The sequence below is a fragment of the Rhinopithecus bieti genome, unplaced genomic scaffold (assembly GCF_001698545.2).
Source record: "Rhinopithecus bieti isolate Rb0 unplaced genomic scaffold, ASM169854v2 scaffold_39856, whole genome shotgun sequence".
Lineage (NCBI taxonomy): Eukaryota > Metazoa > Chordata > Mammalia > Primates > Cercopithecidae > Rhinopithecus > Rhinopithecus bieti.
Genome location: NW_016816291.1, coordinates 265,523 through 291,143, shown reverse-complemented (window position 1 = coordinate 291,143; position 25,621 = coordinate 265,523). Strand labels below are relative to the sequence as shown.

The window sequence follows — 25,621 nt, the reverse complement described above, 5'->3', positions numbered from 1 at the left end:
TGTAATCCCAGCTATTTGGGAGGCTGAGGCACAAGAATCACCTGAGCCTGGGAAGTGGAAGTTGCAGTGAGCCGAGATCGTGCCACTGCACTCCAACCTGGGTAACAGAGCGAGACTCCATCTCAAACCAAAAAAAAAGCAGCCAGTCACAGTGGCTCACACCTGTAATCCCAGCACTTTGGGAGGCCCAGGTGGGTGGATTACTTGAGGTCAGGAGTTCGAGACCACCCTGAGCAACATGGTGAAACCCTGTCTCTGCTAAAAATACAACAAATTAGCTGGACAGGATGTTGCATGCCTGTAATCCCAACTACTCGGGAGCCTGAGGCAGAGAATTGCTTGAACCCAGGAGGCGGAAGTTGCAGTGAGCTGAGACTGCACCACGGCACTCTAGCCTGGGCGACACAGCAAGACTCCATCTCAGGAAAAAAAAAAAAAAAAGGAGGCTATGTCAGTACATATAGATCTACTATATATGCCTTTTGTAAAATAAGGATCATAGTTTCACCTTTCTTATACTAATATGGTGAGAGTAAATGAATGAAACTCATTTAGAACAGTGTGTGGGATAAATGTAAGGACACAATGTCAACCTATTATTTCAGTGTATGTGTGTACTGTAATTTATTTACTAAGTTTTCTATTGATGGGCCATAATGTTTGTTTGTTTGTTTATTTGGGACGGAGTTTCGCTCTGCTGCCAGGCTGGCGTGCAGTAGGGCGATCTCGGCTCACTGTAACCTCTGCCTCCTGGGTTCAGGTGATTCTCCTGCCTCAGTCTCCTAAGTAGCTGGGACTACAGGCGAGCACCACCATGCCCAGCTAATTTTTGTATTTTTAGTAGAGACAGGGTTTCACCATGTTGGCCAGGATGGTCTTGTTCTACTGCGTGATCCGCCTGCCTCAGCCTCCCAAAGTGCTAGGATTACAGGCGTGAGCCACTGCGCCCAGCCTCATAATGTTTTCAGTCTTTTGATATTACAAGCCATTCTTCAGTCTTCTAAGATTTTTTTTTTTTTTTTTTTTTGACAGAGTTTCACTCTTGTTGCGCAGGCTGGAGTGCCGTGGCGTGATTTCGGCTCATTGCAACCTCCACCTCCCAGGTTCAAGCAATTCACCTGCCTCAGCCTCCCGAGTAGCTGGGATTACAGGCATGCAACATCCTGTCCGGCTAATTTTTTATATTTTTAGCAGACATGGGGTTTCACCATGTTGATTGATCACGGTGGTCTCGAACTCCTGACCTCAAGTGATCCACCCATCTGGGCCTCCCAAGTGCTGGGATTACAAATGTGAGCCCCAGTGCCCAGCCCAGCCTTTAAGATTTGATTGGTCAGGATGACAGTACCATATTGGAGTTCATTGGTTCAAGCCTGCAGTTAGAGGCAAGCCAGGTAGCTGCCTCTCTACTCTGGGTCTCCTGGATTTACCTCTCAGAACAAAGTGGCCAGCCAGCCAGCTGCCTTGCACTTTGTTTTGTTATTCACGTTTGTGCTCAGAAATTTCCAAACATTGTCCTGTTAAAACAGTGATGGATAACAGTTCTGGAGAATTCTCTTCCCTTACACACCCACACGCCCACACACACAGCTGTGCCTCTGAAAACACTGCTGAGTTCTCTCTCAGCCCACTCAGTTAAATATCTTTATTAATTATCCTCCTCACCCAGTCCCTAGATCAGGAGTTAGAATGCCTGGGTTCAAGTTCTTGCTCAATACTAATTAGTTAGTTGTGTGACTTTGGATAAATCACTGACCCCTGGTGTCCTGAGTATCAGTGGGCAAAACAAATGTGAAGTGTAAATAGTGAGTTGAGAGACTCCATCCTCTCCTGTCTCCAATCAATGACTTGTACTACTCAGGTACTTCTGTTTCTTACTCCAGTTTAGTCCTAGAGCCATTTGCTTGCCTAGGGAGAAAAAGCATATTTGGCCCGGCACGGTGGTTCACGCCCAACACTTTGGAAGCGGGAGGCAGGCAGATCACTTGAGCCCAGGAGTTCAAGATCAGCCTGGGGCTGGGCGTGATAGCTCACAACTGTAATCCTAGAGCTTTGGGAGACCGAGGTGGGTGGATCACTTGAGGTCAGGAATTCGAGAGCAGCCTGGCCAACATGGTGAAACCCCGTCTCTACTAAAAAAAATACAAAAATTAGATGGGCATGGTAGTGCATACCTGTAATCCCAGCTACTCTGAAGGCTGAGGCAGGAGATTCGCTTGAACCCGGAGGCAGAAGTTGCAGTGAGCCCAGATCGCGCCATTGCACTCCAGCCTGGGTGACAGAGCGAGAGACCCTGTCTCTTAAAAAAAAAAAAAAGTGGGGGCAAGATAGTGGTTACCCTTCAGCAGAGTGGTAACTGACTGGGGGGTAGGGAGTGGGGGGTGGGCAAAAGGTGAGGCTTTGGCAAGTTGAGAATATTCTATTTCTTGATCTGTGCATTGGGCACAGACACATGAGTGTGTTCAGTTTATGAAAATTCATCTGGCTGGGCGCAGTGGCTCAGGAGTTTGAGACCAGCCTGGGCAACGTGGTGAAACCCTGTCTCTACAAAAAATACAAAAATGAGCCAGGCCTGGTGGTGTGCACCTGTAGTCCCAGCTATTTGGGAGGCTGAGGCTGGAGGATCGCTTAAGCCAGGAAGTGGAGGTTGTAGTGAGCCAGGATTGTGCTGTTGCACTCTATCCTGGGCAATAGAGTGAGACCCTGTCTCAAAAAATAAATTCATCAAGTGGTACACTTATATTTGCACTTTTTCTGTATATTACACTTCAATAAAAAGAAAACAGGCTGGATGCAGTGGTTCATGCCTGTAATCCCAGCACGTTGGGAAGCTGAGGGCGGATTGCCTGAGGTCAGAAGTTCAAGACCATCCTGGCTAACATGGTGAAACCCTGTCTCTACTAAAAATACAAAAATTAGCAGGGTGTGGTGGCAAGCGCCTGTAATCTCAGCTACTCGGGAGGCTGAGGCAGGAGAATTGCTTGAACCAGGAGGCGGAGGTCACAGTGAGCCGAGATCGCGCCACTGTACTCCAGCCTGGGAGACAGAGCAAGACTCCTGCTCATAAAAAAAAAAAAAAAAAAAAAAAAAAAATTCCAGACTTGTTGCAATACTGAAACTAAAGTAGTGATGAAGTCAACCTCCAGTCAGCTGTATTGATGCAAACTAGAAAATATCCTAGCTGAGATAAAGATTCAAACACCAAGGATATCTTCTCTGATTCTCGCCAAGGGCAGCCTGAAGTTCCTATTGCATTAATGCAGAAATTAGCTGAGGTCAGGGATTGCTTTTAAAATCCTAGAAGGAGCCGAGCGTGGTGGCTCATGCCTGCAATCCCAGCACTTTGGGAGGCCAAGCCAGGCGGATTGCCTGAGGTCAGGAGTTCAAGACCAGCCTGGCCAACATAGTGAAACCCCATCTCTACTAAAAATACAAAAAATTAGCTGGGCGTGGTGGCAGGTGCCTGTAATCCCAGCTACTAGGGAGGCTGAGGCAGGAAAATCGCTTGAATCTGGAAGGTGGAGGTTGCAATGAGCCAAGATCGTGCCACTGCACTCCAGCCTGGGTAACAAGAGTGAAACTCCATCTCAAACAAAAACAAAAGCAAAAACCCTAGAAGGCTGGGCACAGTGGCTCACACCTGTAATCCCAGCACTTTGGGAGGCTGAGACAGGAAGATCACCTGAGCCCAGTGTAACTGCCCAATAGGATCACCTTGCCTGCTGCCTACACAGCAAATACATCAAGACAGGGGAATTGCAATGGCAAAAGAGTAATTCACGCAGAGCCGGCTGTGCAGTAGAATGGAGTTTTATTATTATTTTTGAGATGGCATCTCGCTGTTTCACCAGGCTGGACTGCAGTGGTGTGATCTTGGCTCATGGCAATCTCCACCTCCTGGGTTCAAGCGCTTCTCCTGCCTCAGACTCCTGAGTAGCTGGGACTACAGGTGTGCGCCACCACGCCCAGCTAATTTTTGTATTTTTACTAGAGACGGGGTTTCACCACGTTGGCCAGGATGGTCTCAATCTCTTGACCTCATGATCCGCCTGCCTCAGCCTCCCAAAGTGCTGGGATTACAGGTGTGAGTCACCGTGCCTGGCCTGTAGTTTTTTTATTACTAAAATCAGTCTCCCTGGAGCATTAAGGGATCAGAGTTTTTAAAGATAATTTGGAAGTGGGGAGTGCTGATTGGTCAGGTTTGGGATGGAATCATAGGGAGTTGAAATGAGTTTTTTTTGCTGTCTTCTGTTCCTGGTTGAGATGGCAGACCTCTTTGGGCCAGATTACTGGTCTGTGTGGTATCAGCTGATCCATCCAGTGCAGGGTCTGCAAAATATCTCAAGCACTGATCTTAGGTTTTACAATAGTGATGTTATCCCCAGGAACAATCTGGGGAGGTTTAGACTCTTGGAGCCCAAGGCTGCATGACCCCTAAATTGTAATTTCTAATCTTGTAGATTAGAATTTCTAATCTTCTAATTTGTTCATCCTGCAAAGGCAGACTGGACCCCAGGGAAGAAGGAGGTCTTTTCGGGAAGGGCTGTTATCAATTTTGTTTCAGAGTCAAACCATGAACTGAATTCCTTCCCAAAGTTAGTTTGGCCTATGCCCAGGAATGAACAAGGACAGCTTAAGGGTTAGAAGCAAGATAGAGTCAGGTCTGATTTCTTTCACTGTCATAAAATCCTCAGTTATAATTTTGCAAAGGCAGTTCACCAGGAGTTCGAGACTAGCCTGGGCAACATAGCAAGACCCCCATCTCTACAAAAAATTAAAAAAAAAATTAGCCAGGTGCAGTGGTGTGCACCTGTAGTCCTACCTACTCAGGAGGCTGAGGCAGGAGGATTGCTTGAGCCCAGGACTTTGAGGCTGCAGTGAGCTGTGATCACGCCACTGCACTCCAGCCTGGGCAACAAAGTGAGACCCTGTGTTAAAAACAACAACAACAAAAAGAAACAAAAAAAAAAAAAAAAAAAAAAAACTTTGGGAGGCCGAGGTGGACGGATCACAAGGCAGGAGAATGGCCTGAACCCGGGAGGCGGAGCTTGCAGTGAGCTGAGATCCGGTCACTGCACTCCAACCTGGGCGACAGAGCGAGGGTCTCAAAAAAAAAAAAAAAAAAGAAAAGAAAAAAATCGTGGGAGCATCACAACTCACAGCACCTTCCTGTTGTGTGAAGGCCCCTCCTTTGGGTCTCTCACAGGACTGGCTCCAGGGCTTCAGCCTTGGAACTAGTTGTGGACTTCTCTGAGTCCCTTTGGAATATTTATCTTTGGCTTGGAATAATGCAACAACATACTAGACCCAGCCTTGCCTTCTCTATGCCCCATTCCTCCCCAAATGACTCCAAGAGTGTACACCTAATCCTGAATCCTTTGCTGCACTTGCCCTAGTGAAAATCAAAGATCTGCAAGGGCCGCGTCATTCCTGAATGAGGTTCAGAGTCTGATATTTCTGTGGGGGATTAACATTAGCTACACTGGAGAAGAATTACAGGATACAGCCAGTAAGCAGGGAGAGAGAGGGAGGCAGGTGCGATTCCTTCCACCTAAGCTTCCTGGCCTGGCAGGCAACCTTTCCAGGGTCTTTCAGGCTGCAAGCGACAAATAGATGAGGATTGTGGGTTTCTCACGCATAGGTGGCAGCGGCAAGTTAACACCAGGAGAGGTGCCAGTCAGCAGATAATTTGCAAACGAATGTATTCTCCTCCTCCTCCGAGGATCTGAGCCTCACGAAATACACTCTTTTCTTCCTTTTTCTCCCTCCCGCAGTCGAGTCGCTTTCCGTCCAGCTAGGGTCCCCTCCCCGCCCGGGTCCCTTCCCCGCCCGGGTCCCCTCCCCGCCCGGGCTCCTCTCTGTCTCCCCCTCCCGGACGGCGTCCTAGCTCCGCCGGGCCCTCCTCGCCACCAGCTTGTGAATGAGACGCTCAGTTTCTCAATGGAGCCGCGGGGGGCTCCGGCGGCCGCGGGGCGGCCGCAGCGTTGGCCGTGAGCCAGGAGGGGGGCGCGTTTCCCTCGCTCCCTCTCCGCTCCCTCCCTCTCGCTGCGGCCGCCCGCGAGGAGCCTGGCTGAGGCAGCCGCGCAGGTCGCAGGGCCAGCGTCCGCGAGGACGGCCTGGCTGGGCGGCCCCGAGCGCTGTGGCGCTGTGGAGGAGCGGGAGTGCGGCCGAGGAAGCGGGGCGCCGAGGGGGCCGGCGGCCTTCGGGAAATTTCCGCCGACCCTTCGCTCCCGGCTCTAAAAGTTCCTGATTTCCAATTTCCTTTTAAATCCCGAGCGGCTGTTAGCTCTTCGCCTGCACCTTTTCTTCCCCAGGAGATAAGGGGGAGTGTGAGGAAAGGAGTGAATAATATAAAAAAGGATTTCCTCCCGGAAGAGAGCGGCAGTTCGGAGAGATTTTTCTTAAAGAAGCAGAAGCGACGTTTGCGGCTGCTGCAGGCGCCGGGCCCTGGCCGGCCCCACCATGCTCGAGCCGGCCCGGGGCTGCTGAGGCGCGGGGACGCGGAAGCGGAGGCCGAGCCCGGCGGGCTCCCGCGCTCGCTAGCGAGTTCTGTCCGCCCGGCGGCGGTGGCGGGGGGATGGAGCCCGCGACCGCGCCCCGGCCCGACATGGCGCCGGAGCTGACCCCGGAGGAGGAGCAGGTAAGCGGGCCCGAGGCCGCCACGGTGGGTGTGTCCGGGCCCCCGAGGCCTACGCTGGCCTCTGCCTCCCAAGCCCCGGCTCTTTGCAGCCACGGGCCCGCAGCGCCCCCGCTCCCGTGCCCGGCCCGCGGGCCTCACTCACCGGCGACCGCGCCCCAGGCCGCCACCCCCTCGTCAGTGGACTCACAGGACCCCGCTCCCGTTCCCGCAGCTTCTTTCCCCGAGGCTTACGGGCCTCAGACGGTGCCCTCCGCACCCCACCCCCCATTCCAGGGGCAAAGTTCTTTGGATCCAGGGGCCTCCTTCCTGAGGTTTGCAGAACGGCTGCTTGCCCCCGGCCGTTCCACTCCCTTGTAAATGTTTTCCGTGAGGATTTGTGGCTTTTGAAGGGTAGGAAAAGCCCCAGTTTGGGGGGTGCCTCCTGTGGGGATTATCTCCCTTCCCGAGGAGAGGGTTGAGAGTATTGGATGCGTAGATGCCCTATATTTTCAGAGGAGCCTCTTAGGTTTCTCAGGCCCACTTGGGCAGGTTCTGGAAGATCCAGCCCTTCTCGTGCTCCTAAAGTCCCTGGCCTTGACCCCCCTATTCAGCTATCCCAGACGGGGCGCATCTCCTCACCCCTGCTTCCCTACCCCCGTCTCATCTGACTGTCTCCATCTTTCTGAAGCTTACATTGAGCTCTATTGTTCCTTAAAAGCCTATGACCTTTAGTTCTCAGAAGGAAGTGGTTTGCTGTCTCATTTTGGGGGCCCTTGTAACTTTCCCTCCCGCACATTCCAGCTGCGGAGACAGGGACCACTCCTGAGGCAGATGGGAAGGTCTGCTAGCTTAGATTGGGAACCCTACGGGCTTTTCGCTGTCTCTTCCTTGGCAGTGCCTATACCCCGCCATAGCTGCTCGATTATAGTCATAGTCTGATTCCATGTTATAAATAAAAAAATAAAATAAACATGAAAACGAAAAGGCAAACCATGCTGGCAACGCATTTCAAGCTCTACAGCCCTTGTTTCCAAGGACCACATTTGCTAGCACAGCCTCTAGTGTGAAGACAGTCTAGTTTTACAAACTATTATTGGCTAATGGGCTTGTTGACCTGATTTTTTAAAGTCCTTGTCTTTTCTCCTCATTTGTAGAGATGACATTTTTCTATTTGGCCTCAGGCCACGGTTTTGCCTTTTGACACCTGATGATGAAATCAGTATGGGAAAAAAATTTAAAGAGAATTCTGCTTTGTACAAGCAGTGGTAATGAATGTCCTGGTAACTGCAGTTGGATGTTAATAAAATCTAGTCAGACCCTAGTGCAAGCAGGTGGCCACGGAGCCCATCCTGCCAGAATTGGAAAGTACTTCAGTACTAACATAGGACGTGTTGGCTGATTTTAAAGGGACAAATCTCTTTCTTTCATCCTTTTCTTGGGTCAGTCAGATTTCTGTTTTAAGACTTAAAGGCATCAGTATTCTATGCAAATAGCATCCGTTGCAAATTTGAAAACTAAAACCAGTAAAAGTAAATATTAAAGTATTGATAGTATTGACATAGTATTGGCTTTACTTTGTATATAGTGCATACACATATACAAATGTGTTTAACTAGTAAAAACCTTATTTTTTACCTTGACTTGAATGTGATGGACATTAACAAGGACTAGGATGGAAATGGCAAAATATTTATTAAAGGCAAGAGATTATGTATCTGTGTGTTTTAAAATCTTATCTCTTTTTTTCCTACAAAATTTATTTTTTACAAGCATTTCAAAATATTGAAACATAAAAGCAGTATAGTTCTAACTATGATAATGCCTGATGTTATCATATTCTAGTTTAATGTCACATAAGAGTACTCTCTTTTTTCTAGAGTTGGAGTTTCGTTTTTTTTTTTTTTTTTTTTTTTTTGAGAGGGAGTCTCGCCCTGTCATCCAGGCTGGAGTGCAGTGGCCTGATCTTGGCTCACTGCAACCTCCGCCTCCAGGGTTCAAATGATTCTCCTGCCTCAGCCTCCTGAGCAGCTGGGATTACAGGCACCTGCCACCATGCCCAGCTAATTTTTGTATTTTTAGTAGACATGGGGTTTCACCATGTTAGCCAGGCTGGTCTCGAACTCCTGACCTCGTGATCTGCCTACCTTGTCCTCCAAAAGTGCTAGGATTACAGTCGTGAGCCACCGCGCCCAGCTGGAGTTTGGGTTTTGTTGCCCAGACTGGAGTGCAATGGCGTGACCTCGGCTCACTGCAACCTCCACCTCCCGCATTCAAACGATTCTCCTGCCTCAGCCTCGGAGTATCTGGGATTACAGGTGCCCACCACACCTAGCTAATTTTTGTATTTTTACTAGTGACGGGTTTTCACCATGTTGGAGGGTGGTCTCCATCTCTTGACCTCGTGATCTGCCTGCCTCTGCCTCCCAAAGTGCTGGGATTACAGGCCTGAGCCATCATGCCCGGCCAAGAGTACTTTTTTTTTTTTTTTTTTTTGACAGAGTCTCGCTCTGTCGCCCAGGTTGGAGTGCAGTGGCATGATCTCGACTCACTGCAAGCTCCACCTCCCGGGTTCATGCCATTCTCCTGCTTCAGCCTCCCGAGTAGCTGGGACTGCAGGTGCCCGCCACCATGTCTGGCTAATTTTTTGTATTTTTTAGTAGAGATGGGGTTTCACGGTGTTAACCAGGATGGTCTCCATCTCCTGACCTTGTGATCCGCCCGTCTCGGCCTCCCAAAGTGCTGGGATTACAGGCATGAGCCACCGTGTCTGACCAAGAGTACTCTTAACTATTAAGATTTATTTAAAATATTTAAATTAAACGGCAGTTAATAAGTGTTAGCTTTATCAAAGTGGTCCTCATGGGAAATGACACATTCACTCCATAATGCTGCTCTATTGCTCAAACCAATTCAACATTCACTGGGAGTTGATTTAGAAGCTTGTGGCAGAATCTTTGAAATTTCTTCAGTGTGGGAAAATCCTTGTATTTTTTAGAGTTGGTTTGATTTTTGTAAATAGCAAAAAATCTTTTAGACCCTTATTTAAAGTAGGGGATCAAACTGGGTTTACACATTTTCATGCAAAAGTGTAGTGCACTTAGGCCTTTTTGGCCTGTGTGAACAGCCTTAAAGAGATTTCTTTTCTTTCTTTCTTTTTTTTTTTTTTGAGACAGAGTTTTGCTCTTGTTGCCCAGGTTGGAATGCAATGGCACTGTCTTGGCTCCCTGCAACCTCTGCCTCCCGGATTCAAGCAATTCTCCTGCGTCAGCCTTCCTAGTAGCTGGGATTACAGGCGCCCGCCACCACACCCAGCTAATTTTTTGTATTTTTAGTAATGATGGGGTTTCACTACGTTGGCCAGGCTGGTCTCGAACTCCTGACCTCAGGCAATTCACCCACCTTAGCCTCCCAAAGTGCTGGGATTACAGGCATGAGCCACTGCGCCCGGCTCCTTAAAGACATTTCGGAAGCAGAATACCTCCTGAGTGGTATCTCCTTCTCCTTCTGTACAGTCATATGAATCAGAAACCCAGTGTCTTGGACACTGCTATCTCTCTGCCCTTGTGTACAATACAGTGTTAGATTTTCCTGAATATATCTTGAATTCACTGGCTTTCTTCCACCATCACTGCCATCACCCTATTCCGAGCTACTATCCTATCCTGAGAGGACTTTTGTTTCCCACCTGATCCATCCGTATTCCAGAAGCCAGAAGCCAGAGTCCTATTGAAAATCTGATTTCATCTTCCCCTCAGCCTGCCTACCCCACAAAGAAGCATTCATAAAACTCTTTAGTGGCTTCTGGTTGCTCTTTTTTTTTTTTTTTTTGTGGAGACAGGATCTCACTTTGTCACCCAGGCTGGAGTCCAGTGGTGTAATCACGGCTCATTATGGCCTCAACCTCTTGGGTTCAAGCCGTCCTCCTGCCTCAGCCTCCCAAAGCTTTAGGATTACAGGCCTTGTCATTGCTCTTGAGATCAAATTACAACTTTTGAATGTAGGCGATATAGGCCCTTGTGCAGCCTAGACCCTAGCTGATTCTCATACTTGTCTCTGCTCCATGCACACTGCCTTTATAGTCCTGTGTTCTTGCCATGTTTCCTTCTGCTTACAGGGTCTTTGCAGTAGCTACTTTACTCCATCTGGAAACACCTCCCTTTGTTAACCTCTTCATCCTTCAGCTCTCAGGTTTCACCTCCTTGGAAGGCCTTCCTTGATTTCAGTTAGATTAGATTCTAACCTAATAGGTTCTCAGAGCACCATTTACCTGTCCTTCACATCACTTATCACAAGTTAACACTTATTTGTGTGATTGCATGACCGCAAGCAAGCTCTATGAGGGTTGGGACTATTTTCGCTTTTGCTCCCCATCATATGCACATTGCCTAGCATAATGACTGACATAATGACTGGCACTTACGGAAATACTTGCAGAATGAATGAAGAGTAGTTGTACTCCTGATTTGTTTACAGGCAGCATCATCTTCTTTCAGAGTGGCTTAAAATAAGCACATTGCATATTTTGATATTTTTCCCCATCAAATGGCAATATATACTTTGACTTATACGCTATGTATGGGTTGATACAGTTTTTGAAAGTCATGATTACTTCTTAGTTTCATTTTCTGTCTAGGCATGTGTTGAACGGATACAAATCCTCATTTGTAACTTTGGTGTTTCTTGTTTTTTATAAAGCCTACAATTGGGCTATAAGGACAAATACGATGTTCTTGCTTTTAAGGAACTTGTATGAATAACAATCATAACAATATCTTTTTTAAACTCCTGCTTGGAGTCAGGCTCTGTGGTGGGCATTTCACATGCAATTAATCCTCCCTTCCAAGATTGGAATTACTACTCTCACTTTGCAAATAAGAAAACTCAGACTGAGAGAAGGAAATTGCCCAAGGTCACAGAGTTAGCAAGTTATGTAGCCATGATTTCCACCCAGGTCTAGGTTTTCTGCCTTCATTGCCAGTGTTTCCTCTTTTATAGTACATTACTTCCCATGAAGCCGTTAGCCAATTTACTTAGATGCCTAAGTGGGTATAAAATAGCCTATTTTGTGGGTTTTGGTATTGATATATGTGTTTGGTTTTGTTAATGCTTCTTAAAATATAGTTTGGAAAGTACAGAGGAAAAGATTTAGAAAGCCTTTACTCAACTGTATATTACCAGCAGAAACGTATTGTATACTCTGTGCAAGAAATTATGATGAAATTACTATAGGAAAAGAATTTGTTCCTTAAAACAGAGTTGTCAACTCTCCATTTCAAGGTGTGGTCACAACTACAGTAAAATTTTGTTTTCTTTATATCTTCTTGTTCTTTTGCACAAGAAGGCTTGTAAAAGCCTTTCTTTTTCTTCTTCTTTTCTTTCTTTTTTTTTTTGAGACAGAATCTCTCTCTGTCACCCAGGCTGGAGCACAATCTCGGCTCACTGCAACCTCCACCTTCCTGGTTCAAGCAATTCTCCTGCCTCAGCCTCCCAAGTAGCTGCGACTACAGGCATGCACCATCACACCTGACTAATTTTTGTATTTTCTTTTTAGTAGACATGGAATTTCACCATGTTGGCTAGCCTGGTTTCCAACTCTTGACCTCAAGTGATCCGCCTGCCTTGGCTTCCCATAGTGCTCGGATTACAGGCATGAGCCACCATGCCTGGCCGTAAAAGCCTTTCTTAATGGGCTGGCAGTTTGGCAGTGTGAAGGACGATTTCTACATATAAGTATTAATCTTTATTGTCATTATGTTATTGTGTTTTGAGATGGAGTCTTGCTTTGTTGCTCAGGCTGGAGTGCAGTAGCGTGATCTCAGCTCACTGCAACCTCTGCCTCCTGGGTTCAAGTGATTCTCGTGCCTCAGCTTCCCGAGTACCTGGGATTATAGGTAGCCTGCCACCGTGCCTAGCTAATTTATGTATTTTTAGTAGAGACGGGATTTCACCATGTTGCCCATACTGGTCTTGAACTCTTGACCTTAGGCAATCCACCTGCCTCAGCAGCCCAAAGTACTGGGATTACAGGTGTGAGCCATCTCGCCCTGCCAAGACTCTTAACTAGAACTCTCACTAGATTAAAATTCTGTGTAATTATAGCTGTTTAGGGTCTTTTGGTTTTGCAGGGATAGCCCAGTGGTGATTGATAGGACAATAGAGTAGTTTTCTAAAGTACTTACGCTTCTATTAATATTTTTATTTTTATTATTTATTTATTTTTTTGAGATGGAGTCTTGCTGTATCACCAGGCTGTAGCACAGTGGCATAACCTCCACCTCCCGTTCAAGCGATTCTCCCACCTCAGCTTCCCGAGCAGCTGGGATTACAGGCGTGCACCACTATGCCTGGCTAATTTTTGTATTTTAGTAGAGATGGGGTTTCACCACGTTGGCCAGGATGGTCTCTATATCCTGACCTTGTGATCCACGCGCCTCTGCCTCCCAAAGTGCTGGGATTACAAGCGTGAGCCACCGCCAATTTATTTTACTTTATTTTTTAAATAATAGAGATAAGGTGTCACTATGTTGTCCAGGCTGTTCTTGAACTCCAGGGCTCAAGCAATCTACCCACCTTGGCCTCCCAAAATGCTGAGAGTACAGGCATGAGCCACCATGCCCAGCCTGAAAATTATTTTTTTGTTTTGTTTTTTTAATTTTATGTTTTTTATTTCTTTTTTTTTTTTTTGTCTTTTTTTTTTTTTTCCCCTTTTTGTGGAGAACGGGGTCTCGCTGTATTACCAGGCAGGTCTGAACTCCTGGGCCTCAAGCTATCCTCCCCGCTCTGCCTCCTGAGAGCTGGGATTACAGGCGTGGCCACCGCGCCGGCTTTTATGTTTTTTCTTTTTTCAAAATTCTTTTTTTTTTTTTTTTAAGACGAAAGTCTCGCTCTGCGCCCCGGCTGGAGTGCAGTGGCCAGTTCTCAGCTCACTGCAAGCTCCCGCCTCCGGGTTATGCCATTTCCTGCCTCAGCCTCCGAGTAGCTGGGACTACAGGCGCCCGCCACCTCGCCCGGCTAGTTTTTTTGTATTTTTAGTAGAGACGGGGGTTTCACCGTGTTAGCCAGGATGGTCTCGATCTCCTGACCTCGTGATCCGCCCGTCTCGGCCTCCCAAGTGCTGGATTACAGGCTTGAGCCACGCGCCGGGCCAAAATTCTTAAATTTATGTTTATTTAGACCTTTACAGTGTTGTAAGGATTAGTAAGGAGATGCATGTAGAGCACTTAGCACAATGGTTATATAATAAGTGGTCAGTAAAGTTAGCCATTATTATGATATTCATCATTGTTTTTTGTTTTTTTCTTTTTGAGACAGTCTTGTTCTGTCGCCCAAACTAGAGTGTGGTGGCACGATCTCGGCTCACTGCAACCTCTGCCTCCTGGGTTCAAGCAATTCTCCTGCCTCAGCCTCCCTAGTAGCTGGGATTACAGGTGCCTGCCACCACACCCAGCTAATTTTTGTATTTTTAGTAGAGACGGGGTTTCGCCATGATGGTCAGGCTGGCCTCAAACTCCTGACCTCAGGTGATCCACCTGCTTTGGTCTCCCCAAGTGCTGGGATTACAGGCATGAGCCACCATGCTCATCCTCATCATTTTTGAATAGCAAAAAATTTTAGAACCATGTTAGCTTAAGCCAATTACAAGGGGAAAAAATATTCATATCCACCCTGGGGACCATCACCTAGTACAGGTTCTTATGAATTCCAGAAAATTACTATCTTCCATTTTTATAGTGTAGTTTTCAAAAGCCTGTTCTAATTATTCTAATTGCATGGTGTGGTTTTTTGCTTTTTTTTTTTTTGGAGATAGGGTCTTACTCTGTCACCCAGGCTGGAATGCAGTGGGATGATCATAGCTCACTGCAGCCTTGACCTCCCAGCCTCCCAGGCTCGGGTGATCCTTCCACCTCAGCCTCCCGGGTTCCTGGGACTACAGGCATGCTACCACACCCAACTGATTTTTTATATTTTTTGTGGAGGGGGGTTTTACCATGTTGCCCAGGCTGGTCATGAACTCCTAAGCTCAAGCAATCCTCCCGCCTCAACCTCCCGAAGTGTTTTGATTATAGGCATGAGCCACTGTGCCCAGTCTGGTTTGTATTTTTATAATGGAATCTTTTAAAGCTAAAATTTAACTGCTTTACCGTGTACTTAAGAGATTTTGGCATTTTCCCAAGGGCAAGGGTTTTGTCCCATTTCTTGTGGCCAAGAACTTCCCTTTTCCCACAGTCTTACATGTCCTGTGGTAAATGTCATCTGTCTCCCCGGAAGTTACCATACGTCAAGGACCAAATGATTCATGATGTTAAATTGAGGCCTTCTACAGAGAGAAAGAAGGAAGGAAAGGTGAAGAACTCTTATTATTTTCTTTACTGCCGATAGTTTATGATATTGTATGTAGCAATTAGGTAAAATCTCATTTGGATGTGAGAATTTCACTATTAGTTACTGGTCAGGTGTGGTGGCTCATGCCTGTAATCCCAGCACTTTGGGAGGCCAAGGTGGGTAGATCACAAGGTCAAGAGAGCAAGACCATCCTGGCCAACATGGTGAAATCCTGTCTCTAGTAAAAATACAAAAATTAGCTGGGAGTGGTGGTGCACACCTATAGTCCCAGCTACTTGGGAGGCTGAGGCAGGAGAATTGCTTGAACCGGGAGGCAGAGGTTGCCGTGAGCTGAGATTGTGCCACTGCACTCCAGCCTGGTGACCAAGCGAGACTCCATCTCAAAAAAAGAAAAAAGAAAAAACTTTCTGAGCACATCAAGAGTCTTGGACTTTAGTTTTGCGAGTATTAAGGGGCCTGGAGGTTTTCTCTAAGGAACCCGACCTAGTACTTATGAATGACTTGAAAAGACCCTCCTTTAGAAAGGAGCTGAACTGTCTTTTTTGTTTTTTGTTTTTTGTTTTTTTGAGGTGGAGTTTCACTCTTGTCACGATCTCCGCTCACTGCAACCTCAGCCTCCTGGGTTCAAGGGATTTTCCAGCCTCAGCCTCCCAAGTAGCTGGGGTTACAGGCACCCACCATCACGCCCGGCTAATTTTTGTATTTTTTGTAGAGATGGGGTTTCACCTTATTGGCCAGGCTGCTCTTGGAACTCCTGACCTCAGGTGATCAGCCTGCCTCAGCCTCACAGAGTGCTGGGATTACAGACGTGAGCCACCCTGCCTGGCCAGGAGCTAAACTGTTTTAAAGAGGTAAAAGTTAAGATTCATTGCGGGTATATTTGAGTTTCATTTTCTGACTTTTATGCCTTTATTATCTTGGAAAAGACATAGTAATTTTGGAATACTTAAACTTTATTTTCTAAATATTAAGCGCCATTTTATGGCAGTGTGGCTGGTCCATTGCAGTGCCAAGATTAGAAGTCATAGAACCTAACTCTGATTTTTTGTTCAGATACAACCTCTAGTGTAATATCAGCCATTTCACTGCTTCTGTCTACCATCCTGCCTTGGTATATCAGACAATTCTGGCACTTTCTTTTTCCTAATCAATTATTTTAACATTTTCCCCCTAAGCACACCTCCATATGAGATCTTGGTTGCTCTTCCTGACCACTAAAATAACCACTGTTTTCTATTCCTGTTCTTTTGGAGTAAGGCAAGATGTTCCTAGAAAAGGTAGTTTAGCCTACACTTCTCAGTGCTAGAGGGCCTGGCATCAGCACTTTTATATCTGATTTTGAAAAGGCCCCTTAGGAACTTAACCGAGTTAGTTTCTTAAGCGTTTGGTTCACTTTTTAAAATTTTTTTAGTAAGAGACAGGGTCTCTCTCTGTTGCCCAGGCTGAAGTATAGTGGCTTGATCCTAGCTCACTGCAGCCTGAAACTCCTGGGTCCAAGTGATCCTCCTTCCTCAGCCTCTATAGTGGCTGGAACTACAATCATGTACCACCATGCCTGGCACTTTTTTTTTTTTTTTTTTAATAGAGATAGGGGTGTTGCTTTGTTGCCCAGGCTGGTCCCAAACTCTTGGGTTCAAGCAGTCCTCCAGTCTCGGCCTCCCAAAGTGCTGGGATTACAGACATGAGCTACTGTGTCTGTTCAGCATTAGGTTGTTGTTTTTTTTTTTTTTTTTTTTGGAGACATGGTCTCAGTCGGTCACTCAGACTGGAGTGCAGTGGCATGATCATGACTTGCTGAAGCCTTGACCTCCCTGACCCAAGGAATCCTCCTACCTCAGCCTCCCGAGAAGCTGGGACTAAAAGTGTGCACCACCACACCACCATGCCCACTTAGATTTTTTTATTTTTTATTTTGTAGAGACAGGATCGCGCCCTGTTGCCTAGGCTGGCCTTAAACTCCTGGGCTCAAGTGATCCTCCAGCCTTGGCCTCCCAAAGTGCTGGGATTATAGGTGTGAGCCACTGCACCTGGCTGGCATCAGGTTGTTAAGCATGGACATGGAGGATGCGGACAGGAGGCAGAGAAGCTCCAGAATTCATGGGAAACCTTATTTATTAAGGATTGGTGATCTCTTAGGTCCAAACTATAAAATGATAAGACCAAAACAGTAGTTTAGAGATGATTTTTTTCTTTAATTTCTGCTTCTGAGATAAGCATTTCATTTTTTCTCTGGGAAAGGCAGTTTCTGTAGTATGTACCAGTTTCCTCTGAAATACCAAACCCATCCACAACATACATGCACAGTACTTGTCTTTTTTTTCAGTGTAGGTAGCACAGGTAAGTTTATTGAATTATTCTGAAGCTAGAATTTATTTCTACAGTAAATTCTGGGCACGTTCTAAAGAAAGTCATCTGTGACTTTAGGACTGAAATGTCTGGGGATGTTCATCCATTAGTTACTTGTTCATTGCTTGAACACCTAGCTAATCTTTACCTTTGCATTTGTTTTAATGTGAATCATTATTACAGATACATGTCAGTATGATAATATGATGATATAATTCATTATATACATCATTATTACAACCAGTCTTTTAAAAAATGGGCTATTTAAGGCTGGGTGCAGTGGCTCACGCCTGTAATCCCAGCACTTTGGGAGGCCAAGGCAGTCAGATCACCTGAGGTCAGGAGTTCAAGACCAGCCTAGCCAACATGGCAAAAACCCATCTCTACTAAAAATACAAAAAAATTAGCCAGGGATGGTGGTGTACGCCTGTAATTGCAGCTGCTCCAGAGGTTGAGGCAGGAGAATCACTTGAACATGGGAGGCAGAGGTTGCAGTGAGCCGAGATCATGCCATTGCACTCCAGCCTGGGCAACAGAGTGAGATTCCATCTGAAAAAAAAGAAAGAAAAAAAATGGGCTATTTAGATTATCTACAATGATCATATGTTTCTATTGCGAGGCTGGAATGTGGTGGCACAGTTATGGCTCACTGCAGCCTTGACCTCCCAGGCTCAAGTGATTCTCCTACTTCGGCCTCCTGAGTAGCTGGGACCACAGGCCCGTGTCGTCATGTCCAGCTAATTTTTTTTTTTTCTCATAAATATAGATAGGACCTCACTATCTTGCCTAGGCTGGTCTGAAATTCCTGAGCTGAAGCTATCCTTCTGCCTCAGCCTCCCAAAATGCTGAGATTATAGGCATGAACCACTGTGCCCAGCCCATATGTTTCTTTTCTTTTCTTTTTTCTTTTTGAAACAGTCTCACTCTGTCGCCTAGGCTGGAATGCAGTGATGTGATCTCGGCCCACTGCAACCTCCGCCGCCCGGGTTCGAGCGATTATCCTGCCTCAGCCTCCCACGTGGCTGGGACTACAGGCGCCCGCCACCGTGACTAGCTAATTTTTAAATTTTTAGTAGAGATGGGGTTTTGCCATGTTGGCCAAGCTGGTCTCGAACTCCTGACCTCAGGTCATCTGCCCGCCTTAGCCTCCCAAAGTGCTAGGATTATAGGCGAGAGCCACTGCGCCCAGCCCCATGTGTTTCTTTTATAATGAAAAATAATAACATTTTCTGAAAAGTACGATGTGTTCTTTACACGTTTAAGATGATACTATTAAATGCTGAGATCTCAATTTTAATATTATTGCAAATCTGGCCTTTTATAAACGAAAAGATTTATAAGTAAAACCTAGGCCTTTTGGGATGTGATGGTGATGACCCTTTGGTAGACCTCAGGAATCCCTCAGCTTCCTTTGTGGCTCTTGGTGTTTTATTTAACGTTTCTGAATCTGTTTTGTCTTATTTCCTTAAGTTTTTTGGAGATCTGCTTAATTAAGTAAAATCCCTTGTATTTACAAAATGCTCAATAAATAGTGGTAAGTATTCTTCCTCTCTGTGATACAGGAAACTTTTTTTTTTTTTTTAGATAAGAATAGGAAGAAAAATGGAGTCTGACTTCGTAGCATTGAAATAAAAGATTTCAAGATAGCCTAAGAATTCTAACAGTTACCATGCATGAGTAATAGACATAGCAGAGTACTGAGGCTACCTTAGCTCATTTTTTACTGTTAAGACTTTTTGCATCATCCATTGGTTCATTGGTTTATTTCTTCTTTCTAGGTTACACATTTTTAGGTGCACTGGTGGTGGTGGTCTGCTTCTGCTGCTTCTTTTCAGATAAAATATTAAAAGGTCATCTGATGATCTAAAAATGACTCGCAAACGAGTGCAAAGAATGACAGTTTGTATTATCTTCCATATCTTATTTAAACAGTCTTTATGAAAAAAATTATCATTCCATTGTTTATCTCTGGTTCCCTATCAGGATGATCCTCCCCCTAGAACATTTGTCAATATTAGAAACTTCTTTAGTTGTCATGACTGTGGGAGGTGGTACTGGCATCTAGTGGGTAGAGGTCAGGAATGCTGCTAAACATCCTCTAATGCATAAGACAGCTCCCTACAGCAAAGAATTATCTGGTCAAAATGTCAGTAGCACCACAGCTGAGAAACCATGGTTTATCTCTGAAAAATTTTGTCGTTAGGAACAGTTTGAAGTTTTCACTTTAAAGTTAAAGATAGGTCTTTGCTCAACATATTTAGTACTTATGAAACTATGTGTCACCAAATACTGATCGCAGCAATTGACTTCTCATACTGAAAAGTTCTAGTCTAAAACCAATTGTTCTATAGCATAACCATCATAGAGGGTAAAATGAGCCATTTCCACACCCTTTGCAGGGGTTTTCAGAGATGGAGGGATTTTATTCAGCTTTTTAAAAAGTAATGATGATGATGATGATTATATATATTTTTTGAGATGGAGTCTTGCTGTGTCGCCCAGGCCAGAATGCAGTGGTACAATCTCGGCTCACTGCAACCTCTGCCTCCCGGGTTCAAGCAGTTCTTCTGCCTTAGCCTCCTGAGTAGCTGGGATTACAGGTGCATGCTACCACGCCAGCTAATTTTTGTATTTTTAGTAGAGACAGGGTTTCACCATGTTGGTCTGGCTGGTCTCAAACTCCTGACCTTTTGATCCACCTGTCTCAGCCTCCCAAAGTGCTGGGATTACAGTTGTGAGCCACCGTGCCCAGCCACAATTTATTTTTATGTATTTATTTTTAATAGAGAGAGGGTCTTGTTATGTTGCCTAGGCTGGTCTCAAATTCCTCACCTCAAGGGATCCTCCCACCTTGCCCTCCCAAAGTGTTAGAATTACAGGCATAAGTCACTGCACTCAGGATGGAGGGATTTTATATGACAGAACACTGTTGAGCCTTGCCATGGCATGATAATGTGTCATTTTTATTTTTCCCTTTCAAGTTATTGTTGTTTTTGGCCAGGTGTGTTTGCTTAAGCCTGTAATTCTAACACTTTGGGAGGCTGAGGCAGGAGGGTCCATTGAGCCCAGGAATTTGAGGTTACAAAGTTTACAAAGGCTATGATTTCGCCACTGCACTCCAGCCTGGGTGACAAAGTAAGCCCTATCTCTATTTAAAAAAAGACATAATAATTGTACATATTGTGATATTTCAGTACATATATACCTCCAAATGTTTCTGAGTGTTGCTATGAAGTGTCTCTGTTTCCCTGATAATCACTACAGTGTTATTTTGTATCAATCCTTTTTCATGTTAATGTCAACTGAGGATATTTTTTAGATCATAAGCAGAAATACAGTTTGTTCATTCAACAATCATTTATTATCTGTTAGTATGTGCCAGGTTCTTGTATAGCAAGGTTGGAACTCTCTATCCTTGAGGAATTGCCTTCTAGTTCTTTGAAGGCAATTATTAAACTATAGAGTACCTGTCAAGGAGGAGGACTTGCTACATGCAATGAGGACAGGGACTCGAACTTCTGAATTCTTAGTATATATTGGAGGGTTCAAAATATGTTTGCTGAGACATGGAATCAGCCTCAGTGCCCATCAGTAGTGGACTGCATAAAGAAAATGTGGTACATATACATCATGGAATACTACAGAGCCATAAAAAAGATCGTATCTTTCACAGCAGGAATGGAGCTGGCGACCATTATTCTAAGCGAACTAATGCAAGAACAGAAAACCAAATGCCAGCCAGGTGTGCGGGCTCACGCCTGTAATCTCAGCACTTTGGGAGGCCGAGGCAGGTGGATCTCTTGAGTTCAGGAGTTCAAGACCAACCTGGTTAAGATGGCAAAACCTTTTCTCTACTAAAAATACCAAAAGTAGCCGGGCACAGTGGCAGGTGCCTGTAATCCCAGCTACTTGGGAGGCTGAGGCAGGAGAATTGCTTGAACCTGGGAGGCAGAGGTTGCAGTGAGCTGAGATCGTGCCACTGCACTCTAGCCTGGGCGACAGAGTGAGACTCCATCTCAAAAAGAAGAAAGAAAAAAAAAAAGCCACACATTATCACTTATAAGTGGGATCTAAACGTTAAGTACACGTGGACACAAAGAAGGGAACAACAGACACCTGGACCTACTTGAGTGTGGAGAGTGGGAGAAGGATGAGGATCAAAAAACTGCCTATTGGGTACTATGCTTATTACCTGGGTAACAAAATAATCTGTACACCAAACCTTGTGACACACAATTTACCTATGTAATAAACCTGCATATGTATCCCCTGAACCTAAAAGTTGGAAAGAAAAACAGAAAAAAGAAAAACTAAACTAAACTATGTTTGCTGAAGAATGAGTGAAACTTTTTTGAAATTGTTTGTTCCTCACATAGCCTACGAAACAGGTATTGTTTTGCTTAGGATGATTGTCTTTAAGATATAGGGATGATATTCTGAGGCTTTCAGGAGAAGAACTGAGACTCACTCTTCTGGTTAACTGCTGTCTCCAGTGCACTTCATCTGCCTTTAACCATGTATGTTTATGGCCGGGTGCGGTGGCTCAAGCCTGTAATCCCAGCACTTTGGGAGGCCGAGACAGGCGGATCACAAGGTCAGGAGATCGAGACCATCCTGGCTAACACGGTGAAACCCCGTCTCTACTAAAAAATACAAAAAACTAGCCGGGCGAGGCGGCGGGCGCCTGTAGTCCCAGCTACCCGGGAGGCTGAGGCAGGAGAAAGGCGCGAACCCCGGAGGTGGAGCTTGCAGTGAGCTGAGATCCGGCCACTGCACTCCAGCCTGGGCAACAGAGCAAGACTCCGTCTCAAAAAAAAAAAAAAAAAAAAAACCATGTATGTTTATGTATGACACACACACCCCAGAAATAGCTCACCCTGGACATTTGTGGGTTCAAAATTCCTGGTTTCAGCCATTCACAAGTTTCCCTGTAGAGGTGTGGCTACATTGTTCCCAGTTATTTATTGTTCTGAGGTGACACTGTTTAATGTACATTTACGTATGACAGAAATTATATGATTTAATGAGGTTAATGAAGTTGGGGAGTTCATATAAGCCTCTGGCTGTACCTCTCAGAATAGAAGCTCTGCTCTTTGCTTTTATGAAAATCCATCTTGGCCAGGCACAGTGGCTCACGCCTATAATCCCAGTAGTGTGGGAGGCCAAAGTGGGAGGATCATTTGAGGCCAGGAGTTCGAGACCAACCTAGGCAACATGGCAAGACTCCATGTCTACACAAGTAATAATAATAAATTAGCTGGGTGCAGTGGCTCACACCTGTAATCCCAGCACTTTGGGCTGCTGAGGCAGGTGGATTACCTGAGGTCGGGAGTTCAAGACCATCCTGACCAACATGGAGAAACCCCATCTTTACTAAAAATACAAAATTAGCCTGGCATGGTGGCACATGCCTGTAATCCTGGCTACTCGGGAGACTGAGGCAGGAAAATCTCTTGAACCCAGGAGGCAGAGGTTGTGGTGAGCTGAGATCATGTCATTGCACTCCAGCCTGGACAACAAGAGCGAAACTCTGTCTCAAAAAAAAGTAATAAAAAACAAAGTAGCCGGGCATGGTGGCACATGTCTGTTGTTCCAGCTACTTGGGAGGCTGATGTGGGAAGATCACTTGAGCCCAGGAGTTTAAGGTTGCAATGAACTATGGTCATGCCACTGCACTCCAGCTGGAGCCATAGTCTTAAGTATGTACAGTTTAATCTCTCAAGTACCACAGTGAGTATAATGGGAAAGTATATTTCATATCAATATCTGGGACAAGACAACAGCTTTTGAAATTGTTTGTCCATGATACTTTCATTTTGCCCATATTTTTTTCCCTTTTCTTTTTTTAAGCTAGATTTTTTTCAACTTCTGTCAAGAGTAAGAAAGGTGAGGACGAAAATTTTCCAAAAAACGGAATTTTTTTTAAGTAATTTTTTTTTTTTTTTGAGTTGGAGTTTTGTTCTTGTTGCCCAGGCTGGAGTGCAGTGGTGTGATCTCAGCTTACTACAACCTCTGCCTCCTGGGTTTAAGCCATTCTCCTGCCTCAGCCTCCCATGTAGATGGGATTACAGGCATGCGCCACCATGCCTGGCTAATTTTGTATTTTTAATATAGATGGGGTTTCACCTTGTTGGTCAGACTGGTCTCGAACTCCTGACCTCAAGTGATCCACTTGCCTCGGCCTCCAAAGTGCTGAGATTAGAGGCGTGGGCCACTGTGCCTGGCTTTTTAAAGTAATTTTTTTTTTTTTTTTTTCTGAGATGGAGTCTCACTCCGTCACCCAGGCTAGAGTGCAGTGGTATAATCTCGGCTCACTGCAGCCTCACACTCCTGAGTTCAAGTGATTCTCCTGTCTCAGCCTCCTTAGTAGCTGGGATTACAGGCATGAGCTACCATGCCTGGCTAATTTTTGTATTTTTAGTAGAGAGGGGGGGTTTCGCCATGTTGGTCAGGCTGGTCTTGAACTCCTGACCTTGTGATCTGCCTGCCTCGGCCTCCCAAAGTGCTGGGATTACAGGTGTGAGCCACCGCGTCTGACCTTAAAGTAATTAAAAAAAAAAAAAATTAGAGATGGGGGTCTCACTGTGTTGCCCGGGCTGGTCTCGTGCTCCTGGGCTCAAGCAATCCTCTTCCCTTGGCCTCCCAGAGTGCTAGGATTACAGGTATGATCCTCTGCACCCAGCCAGGAAGTTATTTTTACTGCTCTTTTGTACTTTCTATATTTTCCTGTTTTTTTCTTGGAATCATGAAGGAAAAGAGTTACTGAGAGAAAGGCCTGAACACTTAAACATAATACATGAGGACAACAAAACATTTTTATTTGGAAATGGCCATTTGCCTCACTAAGGAGGCTCTAGCTCTTCCATGCCTTGAAAACCCCAAAAATGAAGAAAAAATGGTATTTCTGGCTAGGTTAGGGACTTAGAAGTGATGTAGCTAGCAAGATTAAGTATACAGGATTTTCCACCTACTTTTGTTTTCAAAAATAACCTTTCTAGATTAATTTCTAAATGCTCTAGAGAAACCATTAGACATTTCCAGAAACTGAATGCCAGTGTGCCATTTTGTTTATGGGTAAAACAACATTATTATGGAATTAAGTTATCAGAGAAAAAAAAAATTTTTTTTTTTGAGATGGAGTCTCGCTCTGCTGCCCAGGCTGGAGTGCAGTGGCACTATCTCAGCTCACTGCAACCTCCACCTCCCAGATTCAAGCAGTTCTCCTGCCTCAGCCTCCCCAGTAGCTGGGATTACAGGTGCATGCCACCACGCCCAACTAATTTCTGTGTTTTTAGTAGAGATGGGGTTTCACCATGTTGGCCAGGCTGGTCTTGAACTCCTGACCTCAAGTGATCCACCCACCTTGGCCTCCCAAAGTGCCAGGATTACAAGTGTGAGCCATCACGCCCTGTGAGAAATTTTTTAAAAAGAAAAAAAATTCGTTGTTTTTTTTTTTTTCTCCTCCACCCCAAATTTCCATTTTTTTTTTTTTTTTTTTTTTTTGAGACAGAGTCTCACTCTTGTCGCCCAGGCTGGAGGGCAGTGGTGTGGCCTTGGCTCACTGCAACCTCCGCCTCCCAAGTAGCTGGGATTACAGGCATGTGCCACCATGCCCAGCTAATTTTTGTATTTTCTTTTTTTTTTTTTTGAGACAGAGTCTCACTCTGTTGCCAGGCTGGAGTACAGTGGCGTGATCTTGGCTCACTGCAGCCTCTGCCTCCTGGGTTCAAGCAGTTCTGCCTCAGGCTCCCAAGTAGCTGGCACTACAGATGCGAACCACCACACCCAGCTAATTTTTGTATTTTTAGTAGAGACAGCGTTTTACCATGTTGACCAGGATGGTCTTGATTTCTTGACCTAGTGATCTGCCTGCGTCGGCCTGCCAAAGTGCTGGGATTACAGGTGTGAGCCACTGCGCCTGGCCAATTTTTGTATTTTTAGTACAGCTGAGGTTTTGGCATGTTGGCCAGGCTGATCTTGAACTCCTGACCTCTGGTGATCCACCCACCTTGGCCTCGCAACGTGCTGGGATTACAGGTGTGAGCCACCGTGCCCAGCCCATTTTCTTTCTTAGTCAACATGAAGCTAGGTAAATGCTAGCCTTGAAGGTGATTTTTCAAGAAAATTAGAAGCAACTGTGAAAACTTGTCTTTTGAATGGAGCTGCTGGAACCATTTGAAGCTGCAAACTAGTCAGAACCTCTCATTGTTGTCATGCTGTCTTTACAGTGCTACAAGTATTGGTAAAAGTGCACATCAAAACTTGTGATAATAATAATGGCTAAGCGCTACCTACTAGGATGGTTAGAAGTGA

General features: G+C 45.5%; 1 protein-coding gene across 1 annotated transcript in view; it reads left to right on the top strand.

Moving 5' to 3' along the window:
* Window positions 1-6,080: 6,080 nt before the first annotated feature.
* The window catches only part of PTPN9 (protein tyrosine phosphatase non-receptor type 9), a 119,373-nt gene continuing 99,832 nt past the window's right edge, over window positions 6,081-25,621 (top strand). Inside the window, exon 1 of the mRNA XM_017854794.1 lies at window positions 6,081-6,640. Within this exon, the coding sequence (XP_017710283.1) occupies window positions 6,578-6,640 (63 nt within the window). The 5' untranslated portion in view covers window positions 6,081-6,577. The remainder of the gene's footprint in view (window positions 6,641-25,621) is intronic.